General features: G+C 40.0%; 3 protein-coding genes across 5 annotated transcripts in view; 1 reads left to right on the top strand and 2 right to left on the bottom strand.

Moving 5' to 3' along the window:
• The window catches only part of LOC133640585 (oocyte zinc finger protein XlCOF6-like), a 404,169-nt gene that overhangs the window by 115,340 nt on the left and 261,687 nt on the right, over nucleotides 1-27,142 (top strand). The window lies entirely within an intron of this gene.
• LOC133640624 (gastrula zinc finger protein XlCGF57.1-like) lies at nucleotides 1,425-15,461 on the bottom strand. 2 transcript variants are annotated; one of them, XM_062034148.1, is made up of 3 exons: nucleotides 15,111-15,461; nucleotides 6,640-6,819; nucleotides 1,425-3,191 (listed from the first exon to the last, which is right to left on the bottom strand). In XM_062034148.1, exons 1-3 carry the CDS (start codon nucleotides 15,193-15,195, stop codon nucleotides 1,675-1,677), a joined length of 1,782 nt encoding a protein of 593 aa, XP_061890132.1. In that variant the 5' UTR covers nucleotides 15,196-15,461; the 3' UTR covers nucleotides 1,425-1,674. The 2 variants fall into 2 exon arrangements, with proteins under 2 accessions (XP_061890132.1, XP_061890133.1); XM_062034149.1 differs by lacking the exon at nucleotides 15,111-15,461 and adding an exon at nucleotides 13,262-13,361.
• Nucleotides 16,338-25,703, bottom strand: LOC133640655 (oocyte zinc finger protein XlCOF22-like). 2 transcript variants are annotated; one of them, XM_062034200.1, is made up of 4 exons: nucleotides 25,297-25,703; nucleotides 20,932-21,111; nucleotides 17,975-18,001; nucleotides 16,338-17,932 (listed from the first exon to the last, which is right to left on the bottom strand). In XM_062034200.1, the coding sequence occupies exons 1-4, from the start codon at nucleotides 25,379-25,381 to the stop codon at nucleotides 16,728-16,730; spliced, it is 1,497 nt and encodes a 498-aa protein (XP_061890184.1). In that variant the 5' UTR covers nucleotides 25,382-25,703; the 3' UTR covers nucleotides 16,338-16,727. The 2 variants fall into 2 exon arrangements, with proteins under 2 accessions (XP_061890184.1, XP_061890183.1); XM_062034199.1 differs by having other exon boundaries at nucleotides 16,341-18,001.

Genomic DNA, 27,142 nt, shown 5'->3' with positions numbered 1-27,142 from the left:
AACAACCTGGAATGAGGTAAATTATGGTTGGATTGAGTTGTTTTATATGTGATTATTTGTCTGTGTGTTTGTTGAAAACTTGTGATTTCTTGTTTTAACAATAAGGGGATTGTTAATAGAATTTTGGTGGTTTGGAGTGTTTGAAGCATAGACGATGTGAGATGAATACATTTTCTTAACCTCTCCCTCCTCTGTCGTTGTCGGCAGAGGGGGCTTCTCTTTGCAAGTGCATCAGATTAGCCAGAGTTGGACACAGCTAAATTATAGACAAGGTTTGCTAACTGGTGTGACATTTGGCCCATATAAAATTATGACGTCTATGAAGGTGCGACATATCTGTCTATGTGGCAACTGCAGCGGAGGGAAAAAGCCTCTTATAGGTGACCGTTCAGTGACTCCGGTAAAGGAGATCAACTGAGCTGATAGTTGTCACGACGTTCTGTTTAATTTGCTGCAGTATAGACAGGTAGAGATCGGGCTGCATATGCTAGAGCTTTGGTGAAACTTGGTGAAACTATATGGACTGACCAGACACGATGTCTGTAGGATTGTTGGGTGATTCCTAGTGTTCCTACCGGGCGTTAGGCCGGTTATCCGTGTTGGTCACGGAGGAAACGCAGGGTTTGCTCCGCTGAACGGGTTAATCGCCGTTGTATGAGTAAGAAGGGACTTGCGTTTGTGTTATGAGACGGCCGTTCCACAAGCACGCGTGCAAAGTTGTTTATAATTGTCCGGACTTAGGGGTTTGTGATTATAAATGTGTGTATATATACACTACCGTTCAAAAGTTTAGGGTCACCCAAACAATTTTGTGGAATAGCCTTCATTTCTAAGAACAAGAATAGACTGTCGAGTTTCAGATGAAAGTTCTCTTTTTCTGGCCATTTTGAGCGTTTAATTGACCCCACAAATGTGATGCTCCAGAAACTCAATCTGCTCAAAGGAAGGTCAGTTTTGTAGCTTCTGTAATGAGCTAAACTGTTTTCAGATGTGTGAACATGATTGCACAAGGGTTTTCTAATCATCAATTAGCCTTCTGAGCCAATGAGCAAACACATTGTACCATTAGAACACTGGAGTGATAGTTGCTGGAAATGGGCCTCTATACACTTATGTAGATATTGCACCAAAAAGCAGACATTTGCAGCTAGAATAGTCATTTACCACATTAGCAATGTATAGAGTGTATTTCTTTAAAGTTAAGACTAGTTTAAAGTTATCTTCATTGAAAAGTACAGTGCTTTTCCTTCAAAAATAAGGACATTTCAATGTGACCCCAAACTTTTGAACGGTAGTATATATATATATATATATATATATATATATATATATATATATATATATATATATATATATATATATATATATATATATATATATATATATATATATATACACACACACTTTAAAAATGTGTCTACACATTCTATAAAAGGCACAGATACCAGTGTTTCCATATACAGGATTGGTACCTAACAGAATTACACCTAGGATTGGTTATCTGTATAATAAAATCATTCTTGGACCCCTGCAGTCTACATATACATTTAAACATCAGTTTAAATGGGCTTTCCGAGCAGGATTCTGAGACAGTCATTATATGTTACATGTGCTGATGTTGTTAGAAAGTCAAAGTTCACAAAGTTTTGACAGTATATTTCAAATCCTGCATCTTCATTTGCTGCTGCTGTTCTCACCAGCACACTTGTGTTTCTCACAATGCTTTTTATAAGAGAATCTTTCCCCACACACACCGCAACGAAACACTTTCTCTCCAGTGTGTGTTCTCATGTGTACTCTTAATTTATTTTGTTGTGTAAAAACTTTACCACATTCTGAGCAGGAAACTGTTCTCTCTCCAGTGTGTAGTTGCATGTGTTCTTTCAAATATCGTTTCCATGCGAAATGTCTACCACATACTGAACAGGAAAAAGGTTTTCCTCCAGTGTGTGTTGTCATGTGTCCTTCTAAATGGTGTTTTACTACAAAGGTTTTACCACATATTTGACAGGTATCGAGTTTTTCTCCAGTGTGTATTCTCATGTGTACTTTCAAGTAGTCATGTCGTACAAAACCTTTACCACATTTTGAACAGGAAAAAGGTTTTTCTCCAGTGTGTTTTCGCAGGTGTGCTATTAGAGCACAACGGCATCTAAAGGTTTTGCCACAGTGTGAACATTTAAAGCGTGTGTTGTCAGTGTGACGTGTCTTATCATCTTTACGTTTTTCTCCAGTGTGTATTCTCATGTGCACTTTCAAATGGCTACTTTTTACAAAACTTTTACCACATTCTGAGCAGGAAAAAGGTTTTTCTCCAGTGTGTGTTCTCATGTGTTCTTTTAAATTCCCATTCCTTGCAAAACTTTTACCACATTCTGAGCAGGAAAAAGGTTTTTCTCCTGTGTGTGTTCTCATGTGTCTTTTCAGATGACAATGGTGTTTAAAGGTTTGGTCACAGTGAGAACATTTAAAGCGTGTATTGTCAGTGTGACATGTCTTATCTTTTTTAAGTTTTTCTCCAGTGTGTATTCTCATGTGTCCTTTCAACACGCCCTTTTTACAAAAGCTTTTACCACATTCTGAGCAGGAAAAAGGTTTATCTCCAGTGTGTGTTCTCATGTGTTCTTTCAACATGTCATTTCGTTGAAAGCTTTTACCACATTCTATGCAGGAAAAAGGTTTTTCTCCAGTGTGCGTTCTCATGTGGTCTTTCAGACGACAATGGTATTTAAAGGTTTTGTCGCAGTGAGAACATGTGAAGTGTGTGTTGTCAGTGTGACATGTCTTATCATCTTTAGAGTCTTCATCATCAGTGTCAGGAGAGTGTGACGTTGTGTCCTCACTATCTGATAGTGGAGCTAAGAGCTTGTCTGCTTGTGATCCTCCACAGTGGTCTCCATCAGCTTCTGTTGTCATGTGTTGAGTTGAGCTGCTGCTTGGAGGCTCCGCCTCTCTCTTCTCCTCACTCTCACCTTTGACCTCATCACCTTCACTCTTCACAATAACACGGATCACATGGTCATCCTCCGGTCCTTCAAACTCCTCCTGACTGACGCTGTGTTCCTCATCTTCCTCTTTAATGTGAGGGGGCTGTGGCTCCTCTTCTTCTTCTTTGAAGTGGGGGGCTTGCTCCTGCTCCATCCTGAAGCTCCACTTCTGCTGCTCAGGGAGAATATGTTCTTCACAGACGTCTGTGGGACAAAAGAAGAAAAACACATGCTTTAGAAACATCCAGCTTTGCTCAGTCACATGACACATTGTCCTGCACAAGCACATGTTCTCATAATGTCTTTGAGGATCTCATCAGTCACCACCTTGACATTCAAGATGTAGGGTTGGATGTCAGCATGTGGCCCCCTCTCTGTTTTTTAAACGTTTATTGCAAACACTTACTTACAGTAAGTCATTCATTTGACTTATTAATTCATTTTGACTTAGTAAGTCATTATTTTAATATACATATAATAAAAATATTGACTTACTAAGTCATAATAATGACATACTTAGTATCTCAGGTAACTAGGACTGTTTTGTGTTTTGATTTTACTTTACGGAAAAAATATCGAGATATATATAGTATATCGGCATTCAGCATATGGAGCGGCAAACACAACCAAAAATTGTATGCTTCCTCACGCGACGAAGCCGGCCTAGTTCACCAAAGTCTGTAGTCTATTGTCCCCCCAGGCTGTGGTGGCAGCGATGAGATGGAGACGTGATGGCGACAGGCCGAGTTACACTGTTCCTTACAACCACCCGCCCCCTCCATCCCCCTGGAGAGACACCACCTTAACTAACACATTTTATGGGGGAAACACTGCGTCACACCCACTGTTTTACTTAACACAATAAATCATTATTATTTTGGCCATAATCGTGCAGCCCTATGTATAAGACTAGATGTCATACATGAACACTACTTTTATCTATATGGACAAAAAGTGCAGTTACGTCTTAAGGCCATTAGGTGCCATCTTGCAAAATTCTCATATTGGCCTTTGTTGTTTATCTCTTACATCCATAAAGTGCTATCTTGCACAATTTTCACATTTTTTAATTTTTTTATTTATGTTGTTATTCTGTTTCTGCCATTATACTACGCACTAGTGTTGCTTTCATATGCATATGCAATTTCTACTTGAGGTCCATGACATTCAGTGTCCTTATCTACCATAATGTTTATTCTACAAAGGAAATAATGTTGGAATGTGTGGTTTGTTTTTTAATAAAACTCAGTAAAAAAAGTTCAGTATAAGGACCTTTTAAAAAATTTGAGTACATTTAAAAATACCGCGATAATAATGACAACCGTGATCATTTTGGTCACAATAACCTTAATAAGAAATGTTCATACCGTGACATCCCTATGCTCCATAAATTCTGACCGGGCTTTACAGCAAATGAGTTCATGCATTTATTTTAAATATATTTATGAACTAATTATAAGCATTGGTAAAACAATTGTTGATACCTTTCAAGGAGGTATTTAAGTTTTTTTTTTTTTACAAGATTCTGATAGAATTTAAGACATTTTAAGGCCTTAAAGTTAAATTATTAGATTAAGGACTTGAAGTCTATGAGCATGAACTGATGAAGCCCACTTACTGAACAGTCCAGTTGTGATGGATTGAATGCCCTGAGAATCAAATGATATGTGGATGTTGTGCTTACTTGGACTGTGATGAAGCTGTGAGGACTCAGGTGGTTTGTCTGAAGCGGATGTTCCCAAGCTGCAGCAGCGCTTTTCTGATGTGTTCTCCCCTCGGCCCGGCCGCACGAACCTCATCCAACATCATATTGAGACCAGCCCGGGGGTTACGGTGCGGTCTCGGCCCTACAGGCTCCCCGAACATAAACGCAAAGTGGTTCGGGAGGAATTAAAATCCTGGAGTTGGAGGTGAATAGAGGAATCCCACAGCGCGTGGTGCAGCCCCATCGTTCTGGTAGGGAAGAAGGATGGGTCTGTGCGGTTCTGTGTGGATTACCGCAAGGTGAACGAAATATCACGTTTTGACGCTTACCCAATGGATCGGCTGGGCACTGCTCGTTTTTTCAGGACACTGGATTTAACCAAGGGCTCCTGGCAGATTCCTTGGCACCAGAGTCCCGGAAAAAAACTGCCTTTTCCACCCCGGAAGGTTTGTACCAATTTGTGACCCTTCCGTTTGGCTTATTCTGTGCGCCCGCCACGTTCCAGCGCCTCATGGACCGGGTGCTGCGCCCGCAAGCTGCATACACGGCTGCCTACCTGGATGACGTCATCATCCAGAGTAGCTGCTGGGAAGAGCACATGCGGCGGGTGGGGGCAGTGCTCGAGTCCCTGAGGCAGGCGGGGCTCACCGCCAACCCGGCGAAGTGCGCAGTTGGCCGGAAGGAAGTACAGTGTTTGGGGTACCACTTGGGAGGAGGGCAGGTGCGCCCACAGGTAGACAAAATAGCGGCGATCGCAGCCTGCCTGCCCACCCTCCAAGACGAAAAAAGAGGTGAGGCAGTTTTTGGGTCTGGCGGGCTACTACCGTAGGTTTATTCCCCGGTTTGCGAACCTGACCGGCCCACTGACTGACCTCACCCGAAAGCGTGCTACAGATCTGGTCCAGTGGACGGAGCAGTGCCAGCAGGTGTCCGAGAAGGTAAAAACAGCCCTCTGCGAGGAGCCAGTACTGCGCATGCCTAACTTTGCCATCCCCTTCTGTCTGCAGGCGGACGCGTCAGGCAGGAGACAGGGAGCGGTGCTGTCCCAGCGGGTGGAGGGCGTCGACCGGCCCGTACTATACATCAGCCAAAAGCTCTCGGACCGGGAGGCGAGGTACAGCACGGTGGAGAGAGAGTGCCTTGCCATCCGGTGGGCGGTCGGGGCCCTCCCGTACTACCTGTTGGGACGCTCCTTCAGCCTCTGCTCGGACCACAATCCACTCCAGTGGCTGCACCGCATGAAGGATGCCAACGCGCGGATCACCCGGTGGTATCTCGCTTTACAACCCTGTAACTTCCGGGTGGTCCACAGACCGGGTACGCAGATGGCCGTGGCCGACTTCCTCTCACGCTCCTCTACGGAGGGGTGGGGGAGTGGGTGCAGCCGGACGGCTGCCCAGCCTGAGTCGGGCGGTGGATGCATGTGGAGGGGGTGTGGCCCGCGCGTCTCCTGCGTGCAGGGCGTGTGCAGGAGCCGACTATGAAGCAGCTGACAGGTGAGTGGATTTCCCAGCTGGAACGGGTTATCTAATCACCTGTCTCCTTTATTAGCAGCGTCCGAGGTCATGAGGGGGAGCGAGAGAGAGAGAGAGAGAGGAGAGACGCAGAGCGGAGAGTGACGAGCCACGAGCCCGAGCGAACAAACAAAAAAGAAAATAAAAGACTCATTAAACCCTGACCCTCAGGCCTCATCCTTCCAGCAGCAGCCACCGAAGAACCCAGACGCAGCAACGCGTGTTACAGTAATATTTGTGATATGTGTGTGTGTGTGTGCCTTTAAGGGCTGGTGCTGTTGTGTGTGACATGTGCGGTGTCTGTGTGTTGAGTGTTTGGGCTGAGTTGTGGCGAACAGCAGCTCTTGTCCATACAGTATCTCCACTTTTAGTCATAACTGTGGTACCTGGATTACAAACATTGTATTAGATGATATGTGGATGTTGTGCTTACTTGGACTGTGATGAAGCTGTGAGGACTCAGGTGGTTTGTCTTCATGCTCTTCAGTCTTCACAGAGACAACAGTCAGTGGAAACTTGGTGAGATCAGCCTCCTCCTGCCCTAGAAGACACTCTTCCTCCTGATTGATCAACACTTCCTCCTCTTCCTCTTTAATGTGGGGGGGCTGCTGGTCTGTTGGGTAAATAAGTAGATAAGATTAAGCGGCAATAAAAGTAGTTCTTAAAGGCCTACTGAAAGCCACTACTACCGACCACGCAGTCTGATAGTTTATATATCAATGATGAAATCTTAACATTGCAACACATGCCAATACGGCCGGGTTAGATTAGTAAAGTGCAATTTTAAATTTCCCGCGAAATATTGTGCTGAAAACGTCTCAGTATGATGACGTTTGCGCGTGACGTCACGGATTGTGCTGAAGTATTGGGACACCATCGTGGCCAGCTATTAAGTCGTCTGTTTTCATCTCAAAATTCCACAGTATTCTGGACATCTGTGTTGGTGAATCTTTTGCAATTTGTTTAATGAACAATGAAGACTGCAAAGAAGAAAGCTGTAGGTGGGATCGGTGTATTAGCGGCTGGCTACAGCAACACAACCAGGAGGACTTTGAGTTGGATAGCAGACGCGCTACCGTGAGTACAGCTTTGGCTTCCAAACATTTGATCGCTTGCCCGTACGTGCGTGCCGCTATGTGCATGTCACGTACGTAACTTTGGGGAAATATATGTGCTGTATGAACTTTACGGAGGTGAACGGTACTTTGGGCTGTGGGATTGAGTGTTGTGCGGGTGTTTGAGTTGTATTGGCGGGTTATATGGATGGAAGGGGGAGGTGTTTGTTATGCGGATTAATTTGTGGCATATAAAATATAAGCCTGGTTGTGTTGTGGCTAATAGAGTATATATATATTTTGTGTTTATTTACTGTTTTAGTCATTCACAGCTGAATATCAGGTCCCACCCGCCTCTCAAAGCATCTTCCCTATCTGAATCACTTCCACTGCCCTCTAATCTTTCACTCTCACTTTCCTCATCCACGAATCTTTCGTCCTCGCTCAAATTAATGGGGTGATCGTCGCTTTCTCGGTCCGAATCGCTTTCGCTGCTAGTGGGAATGATTGTAAACAATGTGCAGATGTGAGGAGCTCCACAACTTGTGACGTCACGCTATTTCCGGTACAGGCAAGGCTTTTTTATCAGCGACCAAAAGTTGCGAACTTTATCGTCGATGTTCTCTACTAAATCCTTTCAGCAAAAATATGGCAATATCGCGAAATGATCAAGTATGACACATAGAATGGACCTGCTATCCCCGTTTAAATAACAAAATTTCATTTCAGTAGGCCTTTAACTGACACAGTAAACACACAATGGGTGTTTTCCTTTGTGTTGTTTCAAAAGTGTGTAACTAAACATGAAATAAAAACATGGGAGAGAGTTTATATTGTCCCGGCCATAAGCCATTTTAAAGACGAGCCAGCATTGATCAAAACATTCCTAAAGACCAAATTAGAACTTTTTAAACCACTGGTGTAAAGTGAGTAACCATTTTTTTCTGTATACTTGTCAACCTACTACACGCCTTACCTCTAACTTTGACCTTGTAATGGTATAGTCCTAACCATTAGCTAAATGGCATGAGAAAAACAATCTCAAAAATGCTTATGTTACATGTTATGTTAGTTATGCTACATTCATAACTTTTTTTTGTAAAAAAAAAAGGTTTTGTTGGCTGGGCCAAAATGAACTCTTACCAAAACATGTTTTACTATGTGGTGTTTTTATGAAGTATCTCCATCAACTATTCCTCTCTAGAACAAAGTTCCCACATTCACTTGGAGACCATCTACGACACGCTGTCAGTCACCTTTATGTTCTTTTCATAAATCAAGTGTTGATTACTTTACTTATTGAAAGATGATTGACAATACATGTTTACTTTCACTTATTGATGCATGTAGGTCAGAATCAGGAAGTGAAATTAGCCATGAAACTATAAATTATATTGACTACTGTAGTGGATTGTCCGAAGATTAAGCAGGCAACAAAAGTAGTTTAGTACAACAAATTTATTTACCCATTATCAGAAGTGCAGGTTGAATTAAGTTGGCCGTGCAGACAGACCACATATTACTCCAGAGCAAACAAGACACACACAAGCCAAAATCACTTTCGAGTTCCGGTCTTCTGCCATTTTTTATATGTCTCTTGTGCGTCATTGTTTTTTATATAGTGTGTCAATGTCTTTTTGTTTTCCCTATCTGTTCCATAACAACTCGAATCCTTTAGACAGTCAACACATTCTGTAGACAGGTTGGCACGACTTAATATTCACTTTTGTCCCACTTGCACAGAATAGAAGAGAAATTAAATGAGCGTACATTCTTGACAGACATGCAATATAGGTCAAAGGTCAGAAATTCTACTACACTACAATGTAGTCAATATAAGTAACGGTGACCGTGTGAGTTTTGTGTAAACATGTTGATACACATTGTTACAAACTGAGCGAAATATCATTTTTTCACAGTCATCCTCCAGATCAGTCATGAGAGAAGGTCGCACCCCCACCGCCACCTACTCATGCTCATCGGCAAAGAAAGGGATCTTTCTTTACTTTCTCCTACACATTGTTACAAACATCAACCTCTCTCAAATATTGTGTGTCTGAAACTGTCTTGTTTTTATGAAAAATATCAAACGAAGCTGTGCATCAGGGTTTCTCCTTAATGTAACTGAATGTGGCGCACCGCCACGGCACCTTGAAAAAAATCGGGGGTTTTTTTACGTGAAAACAAATGTAAGTAATATGTATTGTAGCCTCCAGAAGAAGTCACACAAAGTCTGACACTATTTTTAACTTTTATTGCCAATCAGACGATATAAACACTGCCTATGATTATTTTCGTAAACATTATATTACTCTGTACAACAAGCATTGTCCTGAGGTTCCATGCAGATCTAAACAAAGGCAAAATAATGCACCTTGGATGACAAACAGTTTGAAAAATGCATGTAAAAAGAAAAATAGACTTTATAAGGAGTTTATCAAATCAAGAACAGAGAATGCTGAAAAACGCTATAAGAACTACAAAAACAAGTTGACCAATATGTTGTTAAGTTAAAGTTAAAGTACCAATGATTGTCACACTCACACTGGGTGTGGCGAAATTATTCTCTGTATTTGACCCATCACCCTTGATCACCCCCTGGTAGGTGAGGGGAGCAGTGGCTTACAAGCAAAAAGGGAATATTACAAAAGAATGTTGCTTGAAAATAAAAAATTACACAAAAGCTACATGGAATATTCTGAATAAAGCAATAGGGAATAGGACAAGGCGAACAGAACTACCTAGATGTTTAAAAAAAGATAATATGTTCATTGAAAAAAAAGATGAAATTGTCAATGAATTAAATAAATTATTTGTAAATGTAGGACCTAGCTTAGCAAACAAAGTACCAAGAGCTAATGATCAATCAGGGGGTGTCTGGAAAAGGGAAAATAGGGTTATGCAGTCAATGTTTCTTAGTGAAGTGACTGAAAATTAAATATTATCTGTAGTTTATAAACTAAAAAAACAAGACCTCAACAGACAATGAGGGTATTGACATGAAAATAATAAAAAAACGCAATTGATTGCATTATTAAACCATTTCATGATACTTTTAAAGTAGGCGTTTTCCCAGACAGTATGAAAACAGCTAAGGTCATACCTTTATTTAAAACTGGATAAACATACATTTGGCAATTATAGACAAGTATCTCTCCTATTTCAACTTTCAAAAGTGTTTGAAAAACTATTTGTTAATAAATTAGACTGCTTTATTGAAAAACATAAATTATTAAAGGCCTACTGAAACCCACTACTACCGACCACGCAGTCTGATAGTTTATATATCAATGATGAAATCTTAACATTGCAACACATGCCAATACGGCCGGGTTAACTTATAAAGTGCAATTTTTAATTTCCCGCTAAACTTCCGGTTGGAAACGTCTATGTATGATGACGTATGCGCGTGACGTCACGACGGCAACGAAAGTTTTCGTACCCAATGTGTCACCATACAAACTGCTCTGTTTTCATCGATCAATTCCACAGTATTCTGGACATCTGTGTTGGTGAATCTTTTGCAATTTGTTTAATGGACAATGGATGGAGACTGCGAATAAGAAAGTTGTAGGTGCGATCGGTGTATTAGCGGCGGACTACAGCAACACAATCAGGAGGTTGTGTTGTGTTTGAGTTGGATAGCAGACGCACTACCGTGAGTACAGCTTTGGCTTCCAAACATTTGATCGCTTGCCCGTACGTGCGTGTCGCTATGTGCATGTCAGGTACGTAACATTGGGGAAATATATATTTCTTGCCGACTCTGATGGCGGCCGGGGTGTCGTCGAAAGCTACAACGCCCGCCGCCGCTCCGTAGTTAGCTTCAATTGTTAAGTTTCGCCAAGCTGGAAATTATTAACCGTGTATTTACATGTTCATGGTTTAATAGTATTGTTGATCTTCTGTCTATCCTTCCAGTCAGGTTTTTTTTTAATTTTGTTTCTATCTGCATTTGAGCCCGATGCTATCACGTTAGCTCCGTAGCTAAAGTGCGTCAACGATGTATTGTCGTGGAGATAAAAGTCACTGTGAATGTCCATTTCGCGTTCTCGACTCTCATTTTCAAGAGGATATAGTATCCGAGGGGGTTTAAAATACAAATCCGTGATCCACAATAGAAAAAGGAGAAAGTGTGGAATCCAATGAACCCTTGTACCTAAGTTACGGTCAGAGCGAAAAAAGATACGTCCTGCACTGCACTCTAGTCCTTCACTCTCACGTTCCTCATCCACAAATCTTTCATCCTCGCTCAAAATAATGGGGTAATCGTTGCTTTCTCGGTCCGAATCTCTCTCGCTCCATTGTAAACAACGGGGAATTGTGAGGAATCCTTCCTCCTGTGACGTCACGCTACTTCCGGTACAGGCAAGGCTTTTTTTTATCAGAGACCAAAAGTTGCGAACTTTATCGTCGTTGTTCTATACTAAATCCTTTCAGCAAAAATATGGCAATATCGCGAAATGGTCAAGTATGACACATAGAATGGATCTGCTATCCCCGTTTAAATAAAAAAAAAATCATTTCAGTAGGCCTTTAAATATGGATTTCGATCAAATAAGTCTACAAGCTTGGCCATCGTGAACATTATTGAAGAGATTACAACTGCAATTGATCAAAATAAATACACAATAGGAGTGTTCATTGATTTATAGACGGCATTTGACACTATAGATCATCAAATTCTCATTTCTAAATGATATACTTATGGAGTTAGAGGAGTTGCACTGGACTGGTTAACCAGGTATTTACAATGACAGCAATATGTTGAGATCGATGATCATAGGTCAGAATGTATGAATATTGAATGTGAAATTCCACAAGGTTCGATTTTAGGACCCAAACTTTTTATTTTATATATAAATGATATTTGTGAGGTTTTGAAAGTTTTACAGTACGTATTATTCGCAGACGATACAAATTTATACTGTTCAGGAGATGACTTGAAAATCTTAGCCGATAATATTGAAGAGGAAATGGTTCAACTAAAATTGTGGTTTGATGTAAATAAATTATCTTTAAATTTGGAAAAGACTACATGTATGGTATTCAGTAATAAAAGAAAGATGGAAGTGAGTTTATCCATAAACAATGTGAGAAGGTGTCTGAAATTGGATTTCCTGGGGTCATCTTAGATGAAAAGTTGACATGGAAAGCTCATATATTGCATGTGAAAAAGAAGCTATCTGTGGCTCCGAAATGACAACACAGGCACGGCTTCTTAAAGACGGGCTCTTTACTTGGGTTTATGCCGTTAAAACTACAGGACAAGACATGAAATACAATGCTTTAGACATAGTTCAGTCACAGGCAAATAAAGTGCTTAACAAAATATCTACACTACCGTTCAAAAGTTTGGGGTCACATTGAAATGTCCTTATTTTTGAAGGAAAAGCACTGTACTTTTCAATGAAGATAACTTTAAACTAGTCTTAACTTTAAAGAAATACACTCTATACATTGCTAATGTGGTAAATGACTATTCTAGCTGCAAATGTCTGGTTTTTGGTGCAATATCTACATAGGTGTATAGAGGCCCATTTCCAGCAACTATCACTCCAGTGTTCTAATGGTACAATGTGTTTGCTCATTGGCTCAGAAGGCTAATTGATGATTAGAAAACCCTTGTGCAATTATGTTCACACATCTGAAAACAGTTTAGCTCGTTACAGAAGCTACAAAACTGACCTTCCTTTGAGCAGATTGAGTTTCTGGAGCATCACATTTGTGGGGTCAATTAAACGCTCAAAATGGCCAGAAAAAGAGAACTTTCATCTGAAACTCGACAGTCTATTATTGTTCTTAGAAATGAAGGCTACTCCACAATATTGTTTGGGTGACCCCAAACTTTTGAAGGTAGTGTACCTCGTGGCCGCTTGCCACTTCGGAGGTTCTTGGGCAGCAGATACTTCAGTCTTGTGCATACTAAATGAGCGTACAATAATTAAATCAATGTACTTTACAAATATACAGAACAATTCGACACAATATGACAAATACCTTGTTCAGCTAGCTAAATGTTCTTGCTGCTGCTGATGGCTCGCTCAAAGTCTTTTGCATGTCTGGGCGAATGCAGGTCTCGCAACCCCTAATACTTAACCAAAACCTCGCGAGAATAGCGGTGTAACAAAGGAAATAAATTGCCCTTTTTATAGTAAACAAAATGGGTCTTATTTACAAAAAATGTAACATGAATTCACAACCATAATAATTTTCAACAAAAAATATGAACCCTTAAAACAAAAATATTAAGTGTAAGTTTCAACGGCACTTACACTATCTAAACGCTTATTTATTTTGAACAAGGTTAAATACAGTTTCCCGTATAACACAATGAGAATGTTATATTGCTCAATTATTCTACCTTATTTCAATTATTGTGCAGAAATATGGGGAAATACATATCACAGCAACATAATGCATTTATTTCTTTCACAGAAAAGAGAAATTAGTATCATTTTTAAAGTAGGATACAGAGACCACACAAATCCACTCTTCATTAGGTCAGGATTATTAAAACTAAAAGACATTGTAGAATTGCATACTCTATTAGTGATGTTCAAAGCTAGAAATAAAGTTCTTCTGAAGGCCGTACAAAAGTTATTTGTGTTCACATCTGAAGATGAGAACCACAGAAGGTCGTATGATTTTAAACATCCAAGAGTGCCAACAAATTTGAAGCAAATGTGCTTGTCTGTTGCTGGTGTGAAAGCATGGAATTCTCTCTATAGCAGTGGTTCTTAACCTTGTTGGAGGTACTGAACCCCACCAGTCTCATATGCACATTCACCGAACCCTTCTTTAGAGAAAAACATTGTTTTTTCTTAATGTAATCTTAATTTATAAATATGAATCATGAAATGATGTTATTATGTTAAAGAAATACTAATCAATATATTTTTTTTACAAACAGAAAGTTACAGGAATGTGCACATGATCCCATGTTTACATCTCATTGTGCAACATGCGAATGTTTTAGTGGTAACTAAATGCAATATCTGAAAGGGGTACAAATTATTTCCAAAGCAGGACCCCCACCCAGACATACAATACTAGTACACAGCTCATGAAAAACAATATTTTTTGTTATTGTCATTGTAAGTGGGCCTAAACACTTAACTGCTGTCGTTTGATTATAATAATAAAACATTTAACTTGTTATTTAGTCAGATTTGGGACAGGTGTGGCCACAGTGTGCACATCTGATGTCGCTCACATGTGCTCCACTGAATCCTCAAGGAGTTTTTGCGTTTGCTCACGCATATGGAAAATTACAGGGAACATTGTTCGGGGGTATCCATAAGACGCCGATAGGGACAAGTTTTTACTTACACGATGAGTCGGGTATGTCTTGACCTCCGCGGTGGAGGCTCCACCGAACCCCTGAGGCCGACTCACCGAACCCCTAGGGTTCGATCGAACCCAGGTTAAGAACCACTGCTCTAGGGAAAGACTTAAAAAGTTGCAAGAATATCTTTGAATTTAAAAAGAGTTACAAAAAGAGACAACTGGAATTATATCAAACTGATTTTTGATTTTGATTGGACGTGTCATTGTGAAAATGCTTAAACGAAAATTAAAAATTATGTTGGAGTTCGGGTGTTGGTGGAAGGAACAGTTATAAAGTCATCTAAAATTATTTGTGTTAAAAAGGGGGCAGATAAATATAACAATAATATTCTTCCATCTGATCCTTTCTGATCATGGAAATGTATAAGAAACAACAAACAATGAAAGTGCGTATGTATGCATTTTCATGAAAGGAATACAAAGAAATGATGATGAAGTTCATATGTGAGTAAAAGCAGGTGGCCAAATAATTTTGGCAATATAGTGTAAGTAAACAAACCTGTTCTTTGTGACAAAACTTCATATTCTTCGAAAACAGCGTCCAGTAGTTCCTCCTCGTACTCTGCTATCGTTCTTTCGCACATTTTCACACAATCACAACACTTTACACTCACACTTGATCTCTGCTTAGCGATGTGTTTTGATCACTTCCGCCTCTCTTTGTTAGCAGCTAACACGCTATGCTAACTAGCACGCTAAGCTAACACGAGGAGCCGCAAAGACTAATTTATCCGACACAAACAAATATTAACGATATTAAACAGCATATATGTGTACATGTACGTACGGATTAAGAACAAAGTACTATCATAACCACAATAAGTCTTCTCCGTCGAACGCCATCTTGCCGTTTCCGGGTCTTTTCCGTTCACGCGCAGTGCTGTCAAATCTCGCGAGAAAAACAGGCAACTTTATTTATCATTGTTGTTGTTACTCTTGGGTTCATACCGCCACCCACTGTACTTTACTATGTGGTGTCGGCCATTGGGCAGAATTTGGGAAATCCCGTGACGAGTGTTTTTGTGACTTTTACTTTATAAGTAAGTTATAGAGGTATTTTATTTGATAAAGATGTTATTGTTAATAGACCAAAACTAATAAAACAAAAAAGATAAAGGTTTACCTTGAAATATTCTAAATACAGCAGATCATCTTTTTCAGACAGCTGACTGGAGAACTCTCTGGGCTTTTGGTGGGTGACCACAATATAACACACGTCAAACTTTCCATCTCTAACATTTGACAATTCTTTGCTAATTTTTTTTTCTCTTTTAGATCAAATTCTAACTCGATTCCTATTTTCTCTGGAACAAAATTAAAAATAATTATACAAATTGCCTAAAACTCAAAAGCAAAGGTATGAACACATGTAAAACGAATATGTATATCATATAGAGGAGTTCATCTATGGAATCATTTACGATAAAAAAAAAATAAAAATGTAACAATTCATTATCTTAAAAAAAACTACATAAAAACACTATTATGAATGAGTATAAAGATGAATTAGGAATATCAATACACACAAAGAATGTTTTATTGTATATGTTTTGTACTGTTTACTTTCACCTTTTCAGTCAAATCGTTGCATTCATTTTTGAATAAAAGTACAATGTTGTATATTACTGCATATACTTGACTGTAAAAAGCACTAATCTAAAATAGCTAATCTGTAAATGTTAGAATCATATTAACAAGATTGTGTTAAATACACAACAATGTCACACGTTATATCAATCAATCAAGCTTTATTGCAGACTCTAATGTCCAAGTAGACATAAAATTACATACAGTACATAAAATAAAGAAAATACAGTACAAAAGGCATTATCACATAATATTAAAAAACAGTGCTTGTGCATATTCAGTACAAGACATCTAATAAATGAATAAAAGCAGCAATAAAACAATAAAAATATAGAATTACACCTAGGATTGGTAATCTGTATAATAAGATCATTCTTGGACCCCTGCAGTCTACATATACATTTAAACATCAGTTTAAATGGGCTTTCCGAGCAGGATTCTGAGACAGTCATTATATGTTACATGTGCTGATGTTGTTAGAAAGTCAAAGTTAACAAAGTTTTGACAGTATATTTCAAATCCTGCAACTTCATTTGCTGCTGCTGTTCTCACCAGCACACTTGTGTTTCTTACACTGATTCCCGTAAGAGAATCTCTCATTACACACACTGCAACTAAACACTTTCTCTCCAGTGTGGGTTCTCATGTGTACTTTTAATTTATTTTGTTGTGTAAAAACTTTACCACATTCTGAGCAGGAAACTGTTCTCTCTCCAGTGTGTAGTTGCATGTGTTCTTTCAAATATCGTTTCCATACGAAATGTTTACCACATACTGAACAGGATAAAGATTTACCTCCAGTGTGTGTTGTCATGTGTGCTTTTAAATGGTGTTTTTCTAAAAAGGTTTTACCACAGATTGGACAGGTATTGAGTTTTTCTCCAGTGTGTATTCTCATGTGTACTTTCAAATAGCCATGTCGTACAAATCCTTTACCACATTCTGAGCAGGAAAAAGGTTTTTCTCCAGTGTGTTTTCGCACGTGTGTTATTAGAGCACAACGGTATATAAAGGTTTTGTCACAGTGAGAACATTTAAAGCGTGTATTGTCAGTGTGACGTGTCTTATCTTTTTTAAGTTTTTCTCCAGTGTGTATTCTCATGTGCACTTTCAAATGGCTATGTTTTACAAAACTTTTACCACATTCTGAGCAGGAAAAAGGTTTATCTCCGGTGTGTGTTCTCATGTGGTCTTTCAACACGTCGTTTCGTTGAAAGCTTTTACCACATTTTGAACAGGAAAAAGGTTTTTCTCCAGTGTGTATTCTCATGTGTCTTTTCATATTGTGACGGTCATTAAAAGTTTTGTCACAGTGAGAACATGTGAAGTGTGTGTTGTCAGTGTGACATGTCTTATCATCTTTAGAGTCTTCATCATCAGTGTCAGGAGAGTGTGACGTTGTGTCCTCACTATCTGATAGTGGAGCTAAGAGCTTGTCTGCTTGTGATCCTCCACAGTGGTCTCCATCAGCTTCTGTTGTCATGTGTTGAGTTGAGCTGCTGCTTGGAGGCTCCGCCTCTCTCTCCTCCTCACTTTCACCTTTGACCTCATCACCTTCACTCTTCACAGGGACACCAGTCACTGGCATCTTGGTGACATCAACCTCCTCCAGTCCTTTAAGATCGTCGCTGTGTTCCTCTTTTTCCTTGTTATTGTGGTGGGGCTGCGACTCCTCCTCTTCATCTTTGATGTGGGGCGGCTTTGGGTCCTCCTCCTCTTTAATATAGGGGGGCTGCGGCTCCTCCTGCTCTATCCTGGAGGTCCACTCCTGCTGCTCAGGGAGAATATGTTCTTCACAGACATCTGCAGGACACAAGAAGACAAACACATGCTTTAGAAAAGTCGAACTTTGCTCAGTCACATGAGATATTGTCCTGCACCGGTGTATGTTCTGATGATGTCCAAGAGGGTCTCATCAGTCACCATGTTGACATTCAAGATGTTATAATCACACTGTACATACGTGAATTACATAAGCAACATAACAAGTTATAAAATTAAAATAAACACAGCAGTAAAACCTTGCATACAAACAAGACAAGACAGAAAAAAATGATTTTGAAAAATTTATTTTTTATGAAGTATCAAGAGGCCTTGTGGTTAGTGTCCGCCCTGAGAATGGATGGTCGTGAGTTCAAACCCCGGCCCAGTCATACCAAGGTCTATAAAAATAGGACCCATTGCCTCCCTCCACTCAGCATCAAGGGCTGGAATTGGGGGTTAAATCACCAAATGCTTCCCGAGCGTGGCCATCGCTGCTGCTCACTGCTCCCCTCACCTCCCACGGGGTGAACATGGGGATGGGTCAAATGCAGAGGATTCTTTCACCACACCATAACATAGCCCATAACAGATGTCCATAAGAAACACCATGTTCAAACATAAGGTTGTCCATATGTGCACTTGGCACCAGGACACCCTAGGCCGTGGTTCCATGATCGACTTTGTAGTTGTGTCATCGGATTTGCGGCCTCATGTTTTGGACACTCAGGTGAAGAGAGGGGCGGAGCTTTCTACCGATCACCACCTGGTGTTGAGTTGGCTGCGATGGTGGGGGAGGATGCCGGACAGACCTGGCAGGCCCAAACGCATTGTGAGGGTCTGCTGGGAACATCTAGCAGAGTCTCCGGTCAGAGAGAGTTTCAATTCCCGCCTCCGGAAGAACTTTGAACATGTCACGATGGAGGTGCTGGATATTGAGTCCGAATGGACCATGTTCCGCACCTCTATTGTCGAGGCGGCTGATTGGAGCTGTGACCGCATGGTAGTTGGTGCCTGTCATGGCGGTAATCCTAGAACCCGCTGGTGGACACCAGCGGTGAGGGATGCCGTCAAGCTGAAGAAAGAGTCCTATCTGGTTCTTTTGGCTCATAGGACTCCGGAGGCAGCGGACAGGTACCGACAGGCCAAGAGGTGTGCGGCTTCAGCGGTCATGGAGGCAAAAACTCGGACATGGGAGGAGTTCGGGGAAGCCATGGAAAACGACTTCTGGACGGCTCCGAAGCGATTCTGGACCACCGTCCACCGCCTCAGGAAGGGGAAGCAGTGCACTGTCAACACCGTGTATGGTGAGGTTGGTGTTCTGCTGACCTCGACTGCGGAAGTTGTGGATCGGTGGAGGGAATACTTCGAAGACCTCCTTAATCCCACCAACACGTCTTCTTATGAGGAAGCAGTTCCTGGGGAATCTGTAGTGGGCTCTCCTATTTCTGGGGCTGAGGTTGTTTAAAAGCTCCTTGGTTGCAAGGCCCAGGGGGTGGATGAGATCCGCCGAGAGTTCCTCAAGGCTCTGGATGCTGTGGGGCTGTCTTGGTTGACAAGACTCTGCAACATCGCGTGGACATCGAGGGCGGTACCTCTGGATTGGCAGACCGGGGTGGTGGTTCCTCTCTTTAAGAAGGGGAACCGGAGGGTGTGTTCCAACTATCGTGGGATCACACTCCTCAGCCTTCCCGGTAAGGTCTATTCAGGTGTACTGGAGAGGAGGCTACGCCGTATAGTCGAAACTCGGATTCAGGAGGAACAGTGTGGTTTTCGTCCTGGTCGTGGAACTGTGACCAGCTCTACACTCTCGGCAGGGTCCTTGAGGGTGCATGGGAGTTTGCCCAACCAGTCTACATGTGCTTTGTGGACTTGGAGAAGGCATTCGACCGTGTCCCTCGGGAAGTCCTGAGGGGAGTGCTCAGAGAGTATGGGGTATCAGACTGTCTGATTGTGGCGGTCCGCTCCCTGTATGATCAGTGTCAGAGCTTGGTCCGCATTGCCGGCAGTAAGTCGGACACGTTTCCAGTGAGGGTTGGACTCCACCAAGGCTGCCCTTTGTCACCGATTCTGTTCATAACTTTTATGGACAGAATTTCTAGGCGCAGTCAAGGCGCTGAGGGGATCTGGTTTGGTGGCTGCAGGATTAGGTCTCTGCTTTTTGCAGATGATGTGGTCCTGATGCTTTCATCTGGCCAAGATCTTCAGCTCTCACTGGATCGGTTCGCAGCAGAGTGGGAAGTGACTGGGATGAGAATCAGCACCTCCAAGTCCTAGTCCATGGTTCTCGCCCGGAAAAGAGAGCACATTACTCCTGTTTTAGCCGCACTCCACTGGCTGCCTGTCTTTTAGAGTCCATTTTAAAATTATCTTACTCGTTTTTAAATCCTTACGTGGTCTTGCCCCACCATACCTCTCTGAGCTATTCCACCTCTATGCCCCCACCCGGTCCCTCAGGTCAGCTGATCCTGGTGGTACCCAAACCAAAGCGCAAGCTCAGAGGAGACAGGGTCTTCTCTGTTGCGGGTCTCAAACTCTGGAACGATCTCCCTCTCCATGTGAGACAGGCCCCTTCTTCAGCTACTTTTAAGACCCTTTTTAAAACCCATTTTTATTCCCTGGCTTTTAACCCAGCATGAGACTTTAAACGGTTTTTAACTTTTTTACCTGATTTTAACTTTTTAACTGCTTTTTATCTAACAAATTGTTCTTAGGGTAATTTGTATTTGCTTTTTCAATGTGTATTTTACTTATGTTTTAAATGTTATTTTTTAGTCTGTCCTTTGCCTGTATTTCTTTGTGGTGTACAGCCCTTTCTTATTCAACTGTGGTTGTTTTCAAAGGGCTTTATAAATAAAGTTGGTATGGTATGGTATGGTATACAGTATATCCACTTTTAGTCATAACTGTGGTACCTGGATGAACATGTGTCACAAACATTGTATTAGATGATATGTGGATGTTGTGCTTACTTGGACTGTGATGAAGCTGTGAGGACTCAGGTGGTTTGTCTTCATGGTCTTCAGTCTTCACAGAGACAACAGTCAGTGGAAACTTGGTGAGATCAGCCTCCTCCTGCCCGAGAAGACTCTCTCCCACCTGGGTGATCCACACTTCCTCCTCTTCCTCTTTGATGTGGGGGAGCTGCTGGTCTGTTGGGTAAATAAGTAGATAAGATTAAGTGGCAATAAAAGTAGTTCTTAACTAACACAGTAAACACAATGGGTGTTTTTCTTTGTGTTGTGTCAACCGGTTGTAACTAAACATCCAATAAAAACATGGGAAAGAGTTTATTTTGTCCCGGCCATAAGCCATTTTAAGGACGAGCCAGCATTGATCAAAACATTCCTAAAGACCAAATTAGAACTTTATAAACCACTGGTGTAAAGTGAGTAACCATTTTTTTCTGTATACTTGTCAACCTACTACACGCCTCACCTCTAACTTTGACCTTGTAATGGTATAGTCCTAACCATTAGTTAAATAGCATGAAAAAAAAAATCTCAAAAATGCTTAAAACCATGCATGTCTGTGATGTGGACGTAACTTTAATGTATCCCAGTTATCCCTTAGGACAGAGATCTACAAAATATGCAAATATTAGGAGGACAGTGGCGACTTTTAAGAAGCGAAAGTCCAACTAGAGCAGTTGTTAGAATAATCATGTATAAGTTATCACACAACTCTTATGCTTAAAGGCCGTTGCTATAGTTATTATCTATTGTGCTCAAGTTGTACTTTTCTATCTGTGCAAAGGCACACAACTTATCTTCCACTGCAAGTGGAAGATAACAAGATGCAAGGACAGACTTCAAGTACCTCAACAAGACAAGACGACAGCACGCAGACAAAGCAGAGTCAAGGCGAAATCCCAAGGCCCCCAGCACATTCCGTTCTGAATAATCACGTATTGTGCGTGCTGAGCTGCTCGCATGATATGTGTGACCACTCCCTTTAGAGGCAGCCTTAGTGATGTTAACTAGAGAACTCCTGAATAAATGGAGGGTAGGGGGTAGCGGGGTGTATATGGTAGCGTCCCGGAAGAGTTAGTGCTGCAAGGGGGTTCTGGGTATTTGTGCTGTTGTGTTTATGTTGTGTTACGGTGCGGATGTTCTCCCAAAATCCATCCATCCATCCATTTTCTACCGCTTGTCCCTTTTGGGGTCGCTGGAGCCTATCTCAGCTGCATTCGGGCGGAAGGCGGGGTACACCCTGGACAAGTCAATTTTTATCTGATACTCTTGGCATTGCTTGTGGTGTCCCCCAAGGGTCCGTGTTGGGGCCAAAACTGTTTAATGTATTTATTAATGATATGTTTAATACATCCAAAATACTGAAATTTATACTATTTGCAGACGACACAAATATATTCTACAGTAGTGATGACTATAATGAGCTCATAAATACAGTAAACACAGAACTAAACATAGTAAAAAAATGGATGGACACAAAAAAATTATCTTTGAATATAAATAAAACTAAGATAGTGATTTTTGGAAATCGCAACATAACGTCTGAACAGAAAATAAGTATTGATGGTACCCAAATTGAAATCGTAAATGAGAATACATTTTTGGGAGTAACAATTGATAGTAAACTATCATGGAAACCTCATGTCAGACACATTAATACAAAAATCTCCAAAAGCCTCTCAATTATAAACAAAGCAAAACCATACCTCAATGAAAATGCACTCCGTACTCTATACTGCACCTTGGTACTCCCATACTGTGTTGAAGTATGGGGGAATACTTACCACAACACAATTCATCCTCTGATCATATTACAGAAAAGAGCAGTGCGGATCATTCACAACGTTGGTTATTTAGAACATACTCATAATCTGTTAATGCAATCAAAGTTGCTCAAATTTGATGACCTTGTTAAATATAATACATTAATAATCTTATATAAAGCTTTTAACAAATTATTGCCACCTAATCTACAATGTTTTTTTATAAGACGAGTGCAGGCTCATAACTTGAGAGGCTTTGGATATTTCTTATTGCCGAGAGCTCAAACCACTCGTAAACGTTTTTGTGTGTCTGTATGTGGAGTAAAACTACGGAACGAACTGGACTTACAACACAAGCAATGCCAAACTATTAATCGATTTAAACTATTATACAAACATGGGGTCTGGTTCAAATATAGAGATGAGGGTCTTTAGATTGACCTGCTGATGTACTATATCTCAAAGTGTTAACATGTGCTCAATGTTTCCTTACCATTATTGCTATGTTGTCTATTACCATTATTGCTATGTTGTCTATTACCATTATTGTTATGTTGTCTATTACCATTGTTGGTATATTCATTATTCCTACATTGTTGATACAAATGATTGTTACAGTGTAATCATTATTGTTACCTGTGGTAATGCCACTATGATACAACATCTGTATTATAATCCTTGAACAAAGTAAGAGTGAAACTCATGTGAATAATCACTGAATGGTAAACTGGGGGTGGGATTAAATAAGTTATCTTCTTCCCACTCCCTTTCAGGCAAAACTGGACAATAATGCACTATATTAATTTATATTATTATGTCTTGTCAACTTGTACTTCTTTGTCATTGCCTGAAATGAATAAATAAATGAAAAAAAATTAAAGTCGCCACCTCATCACAGGGCCAACACAGATAGACAGACAACATTCACATTCACATTCACATTTAGTGTTGCCAGACAACCTATCCCCAGGTGCATGTCTTTGGAGGTGGGAGGAAGCCGGAGTACCCGGGGACAACCCACGCAGTCACGGGGAGCACATGCAAACTCCACACAGAAAGATCCCGAGCCCGGGATTGAACTCAGGACTACTCAGGACCTTCGTATTGTGGGGCAGATGCACTAACCACTCTTCCACTGTGCTGCCTTTCTCCCAAAATGTGTTTGTCATTCTTGTTTGGTGTGGGTTCACAGTGTGCTGCATATTTGTAACAGTGTTAAAGTTGTTTATACGTTCACCCTCAGTGTGAACTGTATGGCTGTTAACCAAGTATGAATTGCATTCACTTGTGTGTGTGTGAAAAGCCGTAGATATTATGTGACTGGGACGGCACGCAAAGGCAGTGCCTTTACGGTTTATTGGCGCTCTGTACTTCTCCCTACGTCCGTGTACACAGCGGGGTTTTAAAAAGTCATAAATTTTACTTTTTGAAACAGATACCGATAATTTCCGATATTACATTTTAAAGCATTTATCGGCCGATAATATCGGAAGTCCGATATTATCTGACATCTCTAATGGAATTCTCTAGAGCAGTGGTTCTCAAATGGGGGTACGCGTACCCCTGGGGGCACTTGAAGGTATGCCAAGTGGTACGTGAGATTTTTTTTAAATATTCTAAAAATAGCAACAATTCAAAAATCCTTTATAAATATATTTATTGAATAATACTTCAACAAAATATGAATGTAAGTTCATAAACTGAACATCAAATCAAGTAGGCTATGCCATTCATTACAATGCAACAATGCAATATTCAGTGTTGACAGCTAGAATTTTTGTGGACATGTTCCGTAAATATTGATGTTAAAGATTTCTTTTTTTGTGAAGAAATGTTTAGAATTATGAATCCAGATGGATCTCTACTACAATCCCAAAGAAGGGCACTTTAAGTTGATGATTACTTCTATGTGTAGAAATCTTTATTTATAATTGAATCACTTGTTTAATTTTCGACTAGTTTTTAGTTATTTTTATATATTTTTTTCCAAATAGTTCAAGCGAGACCACTACAAATGAGCAATTTTTTGCACTGTTATACAATTTAATCAATCAGAAACTGATGACATAGTGCTGTATTTTACTTCTTTATCTCTTTTTTTCAACCAAAAATGCTTTGCTCTGATTAGGGGGTACTTGAATTAAAAAAATGTTCACAGGGGGTACATCACTGAAAAAAGGTTAAGAACCACTGCTCTAGAGAAAGACTTAAAAAGTTGCAAGGATATCTTTGAATTTAAAAAGAGTTACAAAAAGAGACAACTGGAATTATATCAAACTGATTTTTGATTTTGATTGGACGTGTCATTGTGAAAATGCTTAAACGAAATACAAAAAGTATGTTGGAGTTCGGGTGTTGGTGGAGGGAACAGTTATAAAGTCATCTAAAGTAATTTGTGTTAAAAAGGGGGCAGATGAATATAAGAATAGTATTCTTCCATCTGCTCCTTTCTGATCATGGAAATGTATAAGAAACAACAAACAATGAAAGTGCGTATGTATGCATTTTCATGAAAGGAATACAAAGAAATGATGATGAAGTTCATATGTGAGTAAAGGCAGGTGGCCAAATACTTTTGGCAATATAGTGTAAGTAAACAAACCTGTTCTTTGTGACAAAACTTCATATTCTTCGAAAACAGCGTCCAGTAGTTCCTCCTCGTACTCTGCTATCGTTCTTTCGCACATTTTCACACAATCACAACACTTTACACTCACACTTGATCTCTGCTTAGCGATGTGTTTTGATCACTTCCGCCTCTCTTTGTTAGCAGCTAACACGCTAAGCTAACTAGCACGCTAAGCTAAGCTAACACGAGGAGCGTCAAAGTGCGCTCAGACTAATTTATCCGACACAAACAAATATTAACGAAGTTTGCACTATTAAACAGCATATATGTGTACATGTACGTACGGATTAAGAACAAAGTACTATCATAACCACAATAAGTCTTCTCCGTCGAACGCCATCTTGCCGTTTCCTGGTCTTTTCCGTTCACGCGCAGTGCTGTCAAATCTCGCGAGAAAACCAGGCAACTTTATTTATCATTGTTGTTGTTACTCTTGGGTTCATAGCGCCACCCACTGTACTTTACTATGTGGTGTCGGCCATAGGACAGCATTTGGGAAATCCCGTGACGAGTGCTTTTGTGACTTTTACTTTATAAGTAAGTTATAGAGGTATTTTATTTGATAAAGATGTTATTGTTAATAGACCAAAACTCATTAAAAAAAATGATAAAGGCTTTACCTTGAAATATTCTAAATACAGCAGATCATCTTTTTCAGACAGCTGACTGGAGAACTCTGTGGGCTTTTGGTGGGTGACCACAATATAACACACGTCAAACTTTCCAACTCTAACATTTGACAATTCTTTGCTAAAGTATTTTTTCCCTTTTAGATCAAATTCTAACTCGATTCCTATTTTCTCTGGAACAAAATCAAAAATAATTATACAAATTGCCTAAAACTTCCATTTGTCCAAAGGCAAACAAAGTTCATTTGAAAAACAGGAATGTACTCTTTAAACATGTTTTTAAGACTTGTTGCGATTGAAGACGACACTTTCTGTGATGGGGACATAGAATCAACCATACATTTATTTGATGAATGCATATAAAGTCAAGTTCTGTGGGATGATGTACGTTATTGGCATTTCCCTAACATTCGAAAAACGTGCCCATGTTTTCTGAAATGTATATTTTGGGGATTATAAGAAAGTGAAAACAATATGAGAATGTTTTAAACACAATAATTGTCACTGGTAGTTTTTTATTTATTCACAAATGAAGATTCTCAAAAATAAATCTTTTAATCATAACCTTCCAGAAAGAATTCTGCCATCTTCTTTCAGCTACTGTATATATTTTTCAGATGTGAACCAGTAAATATGAACTAATAGGGATATTATGTGTACTCAAAAGCAAAGGTATGAACACATGTAAAACAAATATGTATATCATATAGAGGAGTTCATCTATGGAATCATTTACGATTAGAAATAAAAAAATATGTAACAATTCATTATCTTAAAAAAAATACATAAAAATACAATTATGAATGAGTATAAAGATGAATTAGGAATATCAATACACACAAAGAAGGTTTTATTGTATATGTTTTGTACTGTTTACTCTCACCTTTTCAGTCAAATCGTTGCGTTTATTTTTGAATAAAAGTACAATGTTGTATATTACTGCATATACTTGACTGTAAAAAGCACTAATTTAATTATATATCTAATCTGTAAATGTTAGAATCCTATTAACAAGATTGTGTTAAACACGCAACAATGATGTCCCACGTTATATCAATCAATCAAGCTTTATTGCAGACTCTAATGTCCAAGTCGACATACAATCACATACAGTACATAAAATAAAGAAAATACAGTACAAAAGGCATTATCACATAATACTAAAAAACAGTGTTTGTGCATATTCAGTA

This window comes from Entelurus aequoreus, linkage group LG23 (assembly GCF_033978785.1).
Source record: "Entelurus aequoreus isolate RoL-2023_Sb linkage group LG23, RoL_Eaeq_v1.1, whole genome shotgun sequence".
In the NCBI taxonomy this organism is placed as follows: Eukaryota; Metazoa; Chordata; class Actinopteri; order Syngnathiformes; family Syngnathidae; genus Entelurus; species Entelurus aequoreus.
The sequence above is the reverse complement of the archived record's forward strand: the minus strand, read 5'-3'. Positions and strand labels throughout refer to the sequence as shown.

Excerpts from the sequence above, each read along its gene's own strand:
- LOC133640655 (XM_062034199.1), bottom strand. The coding sequence starts at position 25,381 with ATGTGCGAAAGAACGATAGCAGAGTACGAGGAGGAACTACTGGACGCT. Across the intron at positions 21,112-25,296 it reads AGTTTTGTCACAAAGAACAG|ACCAGCAGCTCCCCCACATC; the intron begins GTTTGTTTACTT and ends TTTACCCAACAG. Across the intron at positions 18,002-20,931 it reads ACAGCTTCATCACAGTCCAA|ATGTCTGTGAAGAACATATT; the intron begins GTAAGCACAACA and ends TGTGTCCTGCAG.
- LOC133640624 (XM_062034148.1), bottom strand. The coding sequence starts at position 15,195 with ATGTGCGAAAGAACGATAGCAGAGTACGAGGAGGAACTACTGGACGCT. Across the intron at positions 6,820-15,110 it reads AGTTTTGTCACAAAGAACAG|ACCAGCAGCCCCCCCACATT; the intron begins GTTTGTTTACTT and ends TTTACCCAACAG. Across the intron at positions 3,192-6,639 it reads ACAGCTTCATCACAGTCCAA|ACGTCTGTGAAGAACATATT; the intron begins GTAAGCACAACA and ends TTTGTCCCACAG.